This window comes from Octopus bimaculoides, chromosome 6 (genome assembly GCF_001194135.2).
Source record: "Octopus bimaculoides isolate UCB-OBI-ISO-001 chromosome 6, ASM119413v2, whole genome shotgun sequence".
NCBI classification, from domain to species: domain Eukaryota; kingdom Metazoa; phylum Mollusca; class Cephalopoda; order Octopoda; family Octopodidae; genus Octopus; species Octopus bimaculoides.
This window is the reverse complement of record NC_068986.1, coordinates 47,045,329-47,057,926: the sequence shown is the minus strand read 5'-3', so window position 1 is coordinate 47,057,926 and position 12,598 is coordinate 47,045,329. Positions and strand designations below refer to the sequence as shown.

General features: G+C 35.4%; 2 protein-coding genes across 6 annotated transcripts in view; one reads left to right on the top strand and one right to left on the bottom strand.

Annotated features, from left to right (window-relative positions):
* Positions 1 to 1,418, top strand: part of LOC106875378 (retinol dehydrogenase 13) — a 9,834-nt gene extending 8,416 nt beyond the window's left edge. For all 4 annotated transcript variants that reach the window (XM_014923479.2, XM_052968719.1, XM_014923478.2 and 1 more), the window contains 2 exons: positions 539 to 746; positions 1,261 to 1,418. In XM_014923479.2, coding sequence (XP_014778965.1) covers positions 539 to 746; positions 1,261 to 1,357 — 305 coding nt within the window. In that variant the 3' untranslated portion in view covers positions 1,358 to 1,418. The remainder of the gene's footprint in view (positions 1 to 538; positions 747 to 1,260) is intronic.
* Positions 1,419 to 3,722: 2,304 nt separating this feature from the next.
* LOC106875379 (uncharacterized) lies at positions 3,723 to 12,075 on the bottom strand. Of its 2 annotated transcripts, none has more exons than XM_014923481.2 (4): positions 11,965 to 12,075; positions 10,161 to 10,317; positions 7,393 to 7,452; positions 3,723 to 4,363 (listed from the first exon to the last, which is right to left on the bottom strand). In XM_014923481.2, the coding sequence occupies exons 2-4, from the start codon at positions 10,315 to 10,317 to the stop codon at positions 3,750 to 3,752; spliced, it is 831 nt and encodes a 276-aa protein (XP_014778967.1). In that variant the 5' UTR covers positions 11,965 to 12,075; the 3' UTR covers positions 3,723 to 3,749. The 2 variants fall into 2 exon arrangements, with proteins under 2 accessions (XP_014778967.1, XP_052824680.1); XM_052968720.1 differs by lacking the exon at positions 11,965 to 12,075 and adding an exon at positions 11,214 to 11,360.
* Positions 12,076 to 12,598: the final 523 nt, after the last annotated feature.

Sequence of the window (12,598 nt, the reverse complement as noted above, 5' to 3'; positions counted from 1 at the left end):
CAAAGGCTTTCTCCATGTCAACGAAAGCCAGGTACAGAGGTTTATCCTTAGCTAGGTATTTCTCCTACAGCTGTCTCACTAGAAATAAGGCATCAGTAGTGCTTTTACCTGGCACAAACCCAAACTGCATCTCATCTAAATTGATTCGCTCCCTAATTAGTTGGGCTATGACCCTCTCTCTAACTTTCATAACCTGATCTAACAGCTTGATGCCTCTGTAATTATTTGTATCTAAAGCGTCACCTTTACCTTTGTAGCAGTTGACTATGATGCTGCTACATCAGTCATTGGGTATGACTCCTTCGTGTATCACCTGGTTCGTAATACGGGTGACACATATATATCAATGATGATAATAATAATGATTACAAAGTAGCATAGCACTACCTTTAATTCATTTATATATACAGCTTTACACACACATACACATATATATATAGTATATTTTATATGCATTCAGAGAGAGTAAATATCAGATGAGATAATGTTTTAAAGAGTCTCTAGTGATTTTCTTTTCTTCTCTTCTCTTCTCACTTAGGTTCTGGAGTTACTGTAAATGCTGTCTACCCAGGTGTTACTAATACAAATCTAGGCAACCATCTTGGAATCAATAAATCATATATTTCTAGTATATTATTGTGGCCTATTAAATGGATCTTACTGAAAACTCCTATGCAAGGTGCACAAACAGCATTATTTTGCAGTGTTGATCCCAGCCTTGAGACTGTTTCAGGACACTACTTCTGGTATGGTTAACTCTGTTTTATTTTTAATATTTTCAATAATTCTATTATTGATAAAAGGCTTCAACCTAGCAGAATGCTTAGCAGTATTTGGTCTGTCTTTATATTCTGAGTTTGAATTCTGTTGAGGTCGACTTTGCCTTTCATTCTTCTGGGTTTGATAAAATAAGTACCAGTTGAGCACTGGAGGGTTGATATAATCAACTTGCCCCATCTCCCAAAAATTGCTGGCCTTGTGCCAAAATTTTTTATATTTTTACTCATCTGAATATCTGTTTATTTGTTACACTTAGTGAACAGCATAATCAATAATTATAGATTTCTAATGAGCCAGCCACTGGTTCATGACATTTCTGATGATGAGAATGACAAGAGAGCATCGGAGGAATTTCTTATTTGAGGCTTTGGGCTGATCAAAGTCTTGTGAGTGGATTTGGTAAATGGAAATTAAAAGATTTGTGTGTTTATAATTGACCATATAGAAAGCTTGAAAAGACAACTGTTTTTATTTTTTCAGCAACAACAAAGAGATGGAGTTTCCAACAAATGCTTTAGATACAGAAGCAGCCACAAGACTGTGGCTTATTAGTGAAAAGTGGATGGGAATAAAGTAAGAAAATGATTTGTACAAATTGTTTTTGTAAATAAAGATTATGAGAAAATATTAGAACCCTGTTATAGTCTTGTCCAGAAATAATTTCAAGTAATGACCAAAGATTTTTTTTTGTCATCATTAGTTATATCCCATATGTCCTAATAACTTAGCAAAAATCTATTCTCATACTTCCTTTTTTGTGGCTGGGGAGTCATAGTGTCTTATGGGTTATTTCCACTTTTATTTATTCCAGAAAGCTTTTTTGTTGCTGGATTTTGACTCTGACCGACTGTTATTGTATTTATGGTGGTGGATAAGCAGAATTGTTTCAGCAATGGACAAAATGCTTTGCATTCAGAATTTAAATTATGCCAAGCTCATCTATACCGTTCACTCTTCCAGGGTCGATAAAATACTACCAGTCAAGAAATAAAATCATAGCTTCAATAACGGACAGAGTCAAAATCCATTGATACAGTCACAAATGCGACAAAAAAAGCTTTCTGGAATAAATAAATGAGTGGAAATTGAACCAGTGTGTTACATTAAGGCACTATGATTCCCACCGGACACAACAAAATTTGTTTTCACACATGAACTCACATAAGGAATCTCATACTTATATTAACTATTTATTAATATTTATTGTATTTACAGTGGTGGATAAGCAGAATCATTTGAGCAGTAGACGAAATACTTTGCATTCTGAATTCAAATCATGCCAAGCTCATCTTTACCTTTCACTCCTCCAGGGTCGATAAAATAACCAGTCAAGTAATAATATAGTTACATGTCAAGTCTCCACAATATTCTGGTCTGGTGCCTGTGAGAGAAATCAGTATTTACTTTAGTGTTATTAAGGCTGTTCCCTATATGATGCTGTGCAGACAAGATTGATCACATGAATAATTGTCCTTATCCCCTTTTTAGACAAGTATAGCTTGTCATTACTCAAACTATCCCGACAATGATGAAGCCTCTACTTTCATCCTGCTAGTGAACCTCACTCTGCGTGTGCCATAGATACAGCTTCATTCAGTCATCTCACCAACACTAAGGCCTATTCATAGAAAACTACAAGTTCCAACCAGATGGTAATTATACATTGTATGGATAACATTTGAGTTTCAGAATATTGCCTTTGAGTTATTCTCTACTTTAATCATTGATCCCCCCACCCATAAAACTAATGTATTTGAAAGCACTTTTGATAGGACAACACATCAAGTTGAAAAGAAAGAAATATCTAACTACAAACATGAGTTCGAAGGATCAGCAGACTTAAATATTTTCATGAACAGGTTCAATCAAACAATTCATTTGTGATAAAATTGACTTTGAACATCTAGCTGATTTCTTAATTTGTTGGGCACCAGCCACATGAGATCCAACTGTAGAGTTAAGTCCTCCATTTGACTGGTGTTCAGAGGAGATATTTAGACCAACAAAGATATGAACCATTCTTAGTACTACAGACTTTGTTAAAGTGTTGTCAATCCAGCACCAAGTTAAATTAAAAGCAAGGATGAAGACAGAGGGCTGAGATACCTGGCCATACTCAAGAAGATCCATATCCCACATCAGAAGTATTAAGACCAACCCTTCTGGTGGTACCACATAAAAGCACCCAGCACATTCTGTAAAGTGGCTGGTATTAGGAAGGGCACCCAACTGTAAAAATCATGCCAAGTCAGACTGGAGTCTGGTGCAGTCCCACCATCCAACCCATGCCAGTATGGACAACGGACATTAAATGATGCTGTCTGAAGAAATATCCTTAGCAGCCAATCTTCTGACTGAGCTCAAGAAACTTAGTTTTTCAAATTGCTGATGCTATCTGTCAGTTGTAACCCCTGATAAAGAGGTACATAATGGTAGGTTAATAAAAGCCTTAAGAGTTTTAGCCAAAAATTTATTTAAAATGTTCTAACTAGGTGCAGGCATAGCCATGTGGTTATGGATTCAGTTCCACTGTGCGACACCTTGAGAAAATATCTTTTACTATTAATCCCAGGCTGACCAATATTTAGTGAGAGAATTTGGTAGATGGAAGCCCATCATATATATTGACGGTTTTCCATGTCTTTGTGCTATTCACCACCCACTGTTTGACAACTGGTGTTGGTTTGTTAACATCCATGTAAATTTAGGGGTTCAACAAAAGACACCGATAAAATAAGTATCGGACTTAGTCCCCCCCACAAAAAACCCCCCAAAACACTAGTGCTGATTTGTTTAAAACCTACAAGCCAGAGACCCACCACGGCCACAGTCCAATGACAAAAACAAAAGATATGGAGTTATATAGAAAGCTTCAGAAACAATAAAATAATAAATGTAAAATAGTGGAGGGGGAGGGGGAAAGACAACCAAGCAAAGAAAAATGAAAAATAAATGAAGCATTTTTATTTTTACAACATTCCAGGCAAAATCTTTCCTCTTTTAATAGATCTCTTTGATTTTGATGTTTTTACTTTGTCTTTTCTTTTCTCAATATTTCTGACACGTTTCGCTTGTTTTGCCTCCTGCTTCTTCTCCACATTCTTTTCCCGTTCTTCCCACACCTTCTTGCGTTTCATTTTTAATTTCTCTTTCCTCTTCAGAGCTTTTTTTAAAAGCTGGGGGTTATCTTTGATTTTTTTCCCCATTGCCTTGTCCAGTGCAGCCTTCATCTTAGCATCTGATCTCATCTTGTCAGCAGCTTCAGAATCTGTTATTTCCAGCTCTTTAAATTTCTTCTCAGATTTCTCTACTTTAGCTAGAAGCTGTTTGTAATTTTTACCATGAAGTCCTGTTATAGTTTTGCGTTTTTTTTTATTAGAATCACCAATTTCAAGAGATCCATATAAAAACTTCTCTTCCTGGTTTACTTCTGGAACATCTTTTTCCAATTTCTTGTTTTCCTTTTTAGTTGGATTCTCTGTCTTTGCAGAGAGAGACTTTTTCTTCTTTTGAAGTTTCTTTTCTTGTTTCTTTATACGCCGTCTTTCCAAAACAACACCTCTTTCAAGTAATTTACGTTTGGCTAAAATGAAAGGAAAGTATAATTAATAAATTTAGTTATTTAACAGTTTCGTGACCATATTACAATGAAATCTATATTTCAATCAATTTTGTAAAATAATAAAAAAATCAAGAAGTATTTAGATAAAATAACTTTTACATTGTAACTAGCTGGTGCTTGGAACATAAAATTGTGAAAAGTGTTAATTTAATCATTTAGTATTTAGCTCTTTAGCATTCAAATTACTGTCAAATGTAATGCCTATTAATTCACATTGTTTTGAATTAATCATGCATTATCTTGCAGCCTTGAGATTTTGATGATGTGAATGTTTGTTTCAAATGACATTTCCAGGTAGGTGTATTTTGGCCGGATATGGTCAGTTTAAATGCTAAAGGATTAAAGCAGCCACATCTGGCCAGATCCAGCCTCTCACCACACCTATACTACAATGTCATTCTAAGGGGGAAAAAATATCATTGAAATCTTGAAACTACATATGTGGACATGTGCAACAGAGAGCTAGTGTGTTGAGAGTAAAGTTAGAGGAATTAGATGCAGTGTGCAAGATAGAAGACTGCATTGGTTTGGTCACGTGATGCATATAGATGAGAACAGTTGCATAAAGAAGTGCTGATTACTTAAAGGAGATAGAACTTGTAGAGGGAGACCCAGGAAGAAATTGAATGAAGTATTGAAGGCCAATCTCAAGACACAGAGCCTTATGAAGGGGATAACAATGAACTGAGATATCCAGCATTTTGCTATACTCAAGAGGATCTGCCAACCTCAGCAGAATTTATATCTTAAAACCACCAGAGAAGAACAGGCACACATTACATAACCTGGTTTTCTCATTTACCTTACTTTCCCACCCAAAACCACTTCCAATTCCCATCATCGTCCTCCACCTACTATTTCCACCAATCATCTTTCTGTGCCTTCTCTCTACTATTAAACCATTAAAACCTTGCTTATCTGCTATCACCCTCAATGCCCTCATATCTACCACAACCCTTGCACCCCCGAGCCTCTCCTATATTTCTCAACATCATTTACAAGTCATCTCTATCCTGCCCATTAACCCAGTCCAAACTTCTGTATCACCTCACTTATTCTCACCACCTTTAACGTCCTAACATCTTTACCATCATCTCTTTCACTACATTCTCCTTATCTTACTCTCTAACCCACTCTCTTTTCTTTCCCAGTTGAAGTATCCATGTATCTATTGCAGGACACCTATCTCTCTATACCATTAATCTCTCAATTAGCACGAATACCCCACTCCACTCTCAGTTGAGCATTTTTTGCCTCTCCCTTGCAAGGTACTTGGAGACCCTGTTGGTGATGGTGACATGCAAAAGAACATCATGTACACTGTGTAAAGTGGTCGGTGCTAGGAAGGGCGGATCTTTTTTAAAACGGGGGCCACATTTTTCATTAACGAAACACTTTGAAACTTGGAACACTGGTAGAATGTGTCATATAAAACATCTTTTTCTCTTAGTCTTCTTTAAAAAAAAAGAAATCCATAAATTATTCCATGTTAAAGTTGTCGTATTTCTGTAATTTCAACCAATCACTGACGTCCATTCAGCCGATATACATTAAGTGCCGACTACATAAACAAACGATTCTGAAACAACTAACTCTAACCCTAACCTTAGGGTTAGGGTTAGGGTTAGGGTTAAAGCAAATTTAAAATGAAAAAAGCAAATAAAACGAAGAATCGTTTGTTTATGTAGTCGGCACTTAATGTATATCGACTGAATGGACGTCAGTGATTGGTTGAAATTATCGAAATAAGACAATTTTTTACATGAAATAAATTCGAATACAAAAATATTTTTCTGTTCTATAACACAAAATAGATACGAAGTTTGAAAGTCTTTCCGCACCAAAAACACTACGTAAAACATTAATGAAAAATGTGGCCCCCGTTTTAAAAAAGATCCCGAAGGGCATCCAGCTGTAGAAACCATGTTGAAACAGACAACAGAGTCTGGTACAACTTATGGCCTTGTCAGCTCCTGTCAAACTATCCAACTCATGCCAATTTGGAAAACAAATGTCAAATGATGATGATCTTGATGATTAAGTGAAGGCAGAATCAACCAGTTGAAACTAAAAGGTTAAGATTTAGTATTAAATTTTATTTCCACCTGAAAATCAGGTTTAGCATGCAATGGCTCTTAAATATGCTTCTTTATGCAACTTGGAGTAGAATGTTAAATAGAAACAAGAATATCTAAATGAAATTTTCCATACTTCATTATTTGATAATTGATCCAAGATAATCTGTGATGAGAAAATACTTGGACTCTGTTTGTAGTGTATATATTGTTAACATTTTCATGTATAAATTTTGCTAACCATAGGGCAGTGTAACCCAGCACCATAACAGTTTGACTGTTGTACATTGCAGTGAGATATCATTTAATGTCTGTTGTCTATGCTGGCAAGCTGGGGAGAATCAGACTCTAGTCTGATTTGGCATGGTTTCTATGGACGAATGCCCTTCCTAATGCCAAATACTTCAGTGTGTTGGGTGCCTTTATGTGGTACTGTATAGGCGCTTTTGTGTGGCACCGCACAGGTGATTTTATGTGACACCGCATGGGCACTTTATGTGGCACTATCACGAGTGCTTTACACCACCAAAGAGACTGATTAACACTTCTGCTGCAGAGTATGTCTTTTAATATATAGAAATATTAAGGCATTAAGCTGGCAGAATTGTTAGCATGGCAGGCAAAATGCTTAGAGGCATTTCATCAATCTTTATCTTCTAAATTCAAATCCCACTAGGGTCGATGTAATTGACATACTCCTCTGAAATTGCTGGCATTGCGCCAAATTTGAAAATAATAAGTAGAAGTATTTTACTTTTCATAAATCCAATAAGACCTGACTCATAACCTCTGAAACACTAATTTATTCATAAGTTTTACATTGGTAGTATTAAAGTGCTACTAAGAAGATAGTAAATTAATGTTGCATATTTTGCTGATGGACTAAAATTAATGAGCAGATAATTTTCTACTTACACTGCAAGGATTCAATCTTGTTCTGAAGTTTGATTTCTAATTGAATGGCATTGTCTTCAGCTGTAAATAAACATTGAAAGTAAAATGCAGATTACAAGACATTCAGTGAGACAGAGGATGAGGAGGTAGAAATAAAAATTGCATTTTGTTTTGTTTTGAACATTCTGAATTTTAAATTGTCAGGTTTGATTCATTATTTTGGGATTAAGAAATTGAATACCAATAATATACTAGATCACGAGTTCTCAATCATTTTTTAGCTATGGACTCCTTTTGATTACTATTTTATTCTGGTGGACCCACAGACATTTGTAGTTTAAAAACTATTTTTATAGAAACTACTTTCAAAAATCCTATTTTGTTTCTCACATATCAACATGTATTGGTTGAACTATGTAAAATGTTAGAGAAAGAAACCTAGCTGTTTCTTGCAATAGACTCCACCACTCCTGTTGCAAAATGCTCATGCAATAAATTTAATGATTAAAATGTACATGTATATTAATTTAGTATTAATATTTTAATGATAAGAATAATAATTATTATTAAATACTAGGGCTTTTCTTCTGAGCCTGTTTAGCTATGTGGTGCGTGAAACTTGGTTTGCACAAGACCTGTGCTCAACGTCCATTCCCAGTGTCTGTCATATATTTAAAATACATTCCCAAATATCGTTCCATTCCTTTGATGCCATTGTATGAAGCAACAACTCACTCGCTCTTTCTTGAATCAACAGCTAAGTTATTATTATTATTATTCAAATATGACTTAGCCAATGAATCTAGAATTCTATTTCTTTCACTATTCAATTGCCAAGGCATTCAGCCAGACCCCCACCCCCAACCCCTGCTGCAAAATGCTTATGAGATAAATTTAACTATTAAAATGTACATGTATATTAATTTAGTATTAATATTTCAATGATAAGAATAATACTAATTATTAACTACTATGGCTTTTCTTCTGAACTCGTCTAGCTATGTGGTGCATAAAATTTTGTTTGCACAAGGCCTGTGCTCAACGTCCATTTTGCACACCCGTTATGAATACCCACTATTCTATTCGTACATTAACATTTTCACTTGGTGACTCTGCTAGCCCCCGACCTGTATGTTTCACCCATACATAACAAGAAAACCTTTTCCTCACCCTATCCCAACAAACCAATCTACATCTCCACACCACTCCTCTTTCTCACATTTCCTGCTTCATACACTGTGCTAAGCTCTCGCACCCCAGTCCTGCCCTCATGGCCCTCTTCCTTTGTATCATTGCTATCTGGTAGTTCCCCCCAATCTATATATACCCAAGTTTTTCACCAACTACTCGCACCCTTTAATCACATTTCCTTCACAATATCCTGCCACTTATATTATGGCATTGTAACCTCAAGGGTATGTCCTGGCACTTGCCACCATCAATATCTTTCTCTTCTTTTACTCAACCATTCCATTTATATTCTGATCTCTGTTCCTTGTGAGTACGCCCGGTATTTTGCCACCATCTCTATCCTGCTGTCTCTCACTCTTCTTCTGCACTTCCCTCAGGTTGGGTAACTGTATATTTCCTTTGCAGTAGCGCACCCGTTTCTGTCTTCATTCCTAATCTCTCTCTCTCTCCGGCTGAGTAACCTTGTACTTCCTCTACAGCAAAACACCTGTATCTGTCTGACTATAACTTTTCATCATCCAACACAAGATCATCTCCTCCCCTCTTGAAAGTTTTTTTAAATTTTTTTCTGTCTTGCAAGTACTTGGTGACCCTTAAAAGTACTACTTAAAAGCACCCAGTCCACACAGTGAAGTGCTTGGTATTTGGAAGGGCATCTAGCTGTAAAAACCTCGCCAAAAGTGACCTCGACTGTGCTTGTGCCATATAAAAAGCACTAAGTCCACTCTGCTGAGTAGTTAGTGTTAGGAAGAGCATCCAGCTGTAAAAATTCTGCCAAAACAGTCTCGCTCATGCTAGCATGGAAGGTGGATGTTAAATGATAATGATGATAGCAAAATATTTTCAGGGGCCCTTAAAATACTATGGTGGATCCTCAAGTTACTATTTTGTTACGTAGACCCCACAAAACCTTATATGAACCCTGGTTGAGAACCATTGTACTAGATCAATTCAATTCCTTACACTCTAGAAAATGTGACCTTCATGCCCCACCTGCTAGATTTTATGATGCTTTAACATTCTGAGGCCAAATCTTTCCATGAATTTTCCCTGATTCAAGTATCTTCTGTTGTCAGAATACATTTTCACCATACTTACATGTTATCAACAATCCTTGGTCACTTGTGTCTTGTCTTTCATGAAAGTTAACATTACACATCTAACTAATTCACGAATCCACTTCTTTCTAGCTTCTGCATATTCTCCTTAATCCAAGTTTGTGTGTTACAATCATCACACTTCTTAAACAGCCTTCATACAATGTTTGGCTGCAGCACAATGAAAGAAATTGCTTTGCTGTCAACAGAGTAACACTATTTCAATTTCTTCCAGTAGCTACTATGCTTTCATTACAGCCAGTTTTAGCATTATGTTCTCTTCATAACAAACCATCTACACTTTCTGGCCAGCTAGCTGAGCAATTCATGGGGTTATCGCATTGTTAAACCATATCAAAATAGATCCCCACTTGCTTATGAATCTACCATTGCAATTCTTGTGTATTTATCAATCTATTCCTAGCATAATGACATGATGATTACATAAAAGTTCTATAAAGATATATATATATATTTATATATATAGAATTCATTACTTACTTTCTTTTGACTCATTTGAATCAATTACTGGACCTTTTGCTTTGGTATGTTTAGATTTTGGTTCTAATTGTACTTTATTAGGGCCATTGGGCAAAAGAGAATAAAGCTGCTCAAACAGTTTATTGTCTTCTTCAATATTTGGTAAATTGATAGCCATCTGAAACAAAAACAAACATATAATATATATATAGTTCATTATATCAATATTATTTAATATGGACTTTGGTAATGGAGTGAAAATGAATAGCAGCATTAAGAAGTGCTAATCTCTAAATGTGGAGGGAACCTTTGGAAGAGATAAACCCAGGAAGACATGGGATGAGGTGGTGAAGCATGTCGGGTCTCGTGGAGGTGATGACAAGTGATCAAGACTTTTGGCGATTTGCTGTGCTTGAGAAGACACATCAAGCCAAGTGAAATCGTAGTTGTGGCTAGTGCTGGTGACACATAAAAGGTACCCACTAAATTCTTGGAAGGGCATCATCCAGCCAAATCAGACTGGAGTCTGGAACAGCTTGCTGGCTTACCAGCCCCAGTCAAACCGTCAACCCATGCCAGCATAAAAAAATGAACGGTAAATGATGATGGTGATGTTTGCATAAAAACTAATCAAAGTGATTCCAGTAAATGTCCTCTTCCAACATTCTTTCACTCCCAGAGCTCCCACTTCAATCAACTTTTTTCTTCCATCACATCACACGTTGTTTCTATTGAACCACCCTCCAACGATCACTTTTTCTCTTCCTATTCTTTCTTCCCTCACCTTCTCAGTAATTGGCGAAATGAAGGATATTTAGCAACAGAAAACATGCCAAACAATAAAATAATCATGAAGGGTTATATGGGGTGCTTAAACCAGAATTCTGCCGATAGCTTATTTTTAATTCAAAACGAAAAGTACTTAGCAAACAGTACTGGGGTTTGTTTGATACTGAACATTTTTGTCCTTGTTAAAAGGATAATATAAAGAAAAAAAACCCCCAGCCTGCTGGATGTTAATAACTGCGTAGAAAACGAATATGACAAAAAGAAAAAGAAATTGCGCAAACGAACCTGGGAGTATGGAGAGAGGACTTTCGGAAAATTCACAAGATCCGATTAAGAATAATTGAACTACTGAGCTGTTTTAATTTGAATCGAAATTAGTAAACAGCTGGTTATATATCGACAAATATTACTGAGAAGTTTAAATGTCGCAGGGAGAAGATGATATTAACATATTTGAAGAGACGTTTCGTCTAAGAGACAGAAAGTGTTCCCCACCCCCTTATACATGGAAATACGTCTTTTCTATAAATATAATACTAATGCCAATGTGGCGTTGTCACTTTCGTGAAAGTTAATACTTACAAACAAAAGGTAAATTGTAATTTCAAACAGTGGTTTAATCTCTAAAGGGATGGTTGTGTACTAAATTGAGTTTATTTCTTTTGGAAATCATTTGTTGCTTTAGGCAGTCAATCTTTTAGTTTTAACTTAGATATATTTTAGATTTTTGAATCGGTACAGAAAGGTTCCCTAAATTTCTTTTACAGTTTATTTTTGTGTAGTCTTTTTCATTAATTTTGTTAGGTTCTGTTCTACATATTAATTACTTTGAAATTCTCACAAGTAGAAAGTAACTCTACAGAAATCCAATGTGGAACCACGTGTTCAGAGAATTAAACAAAAATTAATAGAATGATTAAGAAATAGTGAGTATAGAATAAAACTATATTAGTATTTCTTTTTCAAGACGCATGCATGTATTAGAAACTATTAGAAATTAAAATCACGAGAAAGAAACTAATATAAATACACTTACATTTCGCCACGACGTCTCAACAACAACTACAGTATGTGAAGAAAAATTGCTAGCTTCACTTGTTATAAAGTATGAAGTCGTGATAACATTTCAAATCAATATAGACTTGCTTTAAAAAATAATTAAATAAAGAACTTTTTTTATGATATAGTAATAATATTTAATGAATTTAATAAAGAAAGACAAAATAGTCAAAATGCGCAACTAAATGTTAAATGATTATTTCCCAACGTTCGTTAAAATCTACCATTGTATAAAGGTAGATAACTTTTGTATAACATAACCAAGTCATTTTTAGTTTGTTTTTTTCTTTTTTTATAACAGAACCTCGAAACTACAAGGCATACTTTGACTAGTGAAACTAGTAAATTCGTGTGTGCTCGTGGACAAAATTAATTCCATAAATATTGACGTCATAAGAATTTATAAAAACTTCGTGAGAACGTGAAAAATAGTTTAAATTTTGGAATGGTGGAGCTCGAAGCAGATTAAGCTATAAATAATCGCGTGTTAATTTTGAGTTTCCTAGATAGAAGTTTACAAAATGAAATGAGCTAATATACCTCAAAGAAAAACAAATTTGAACTTTTGGGACAGAGCACAATAGAATCCCGTTTCTTCACGCTATCCAAAC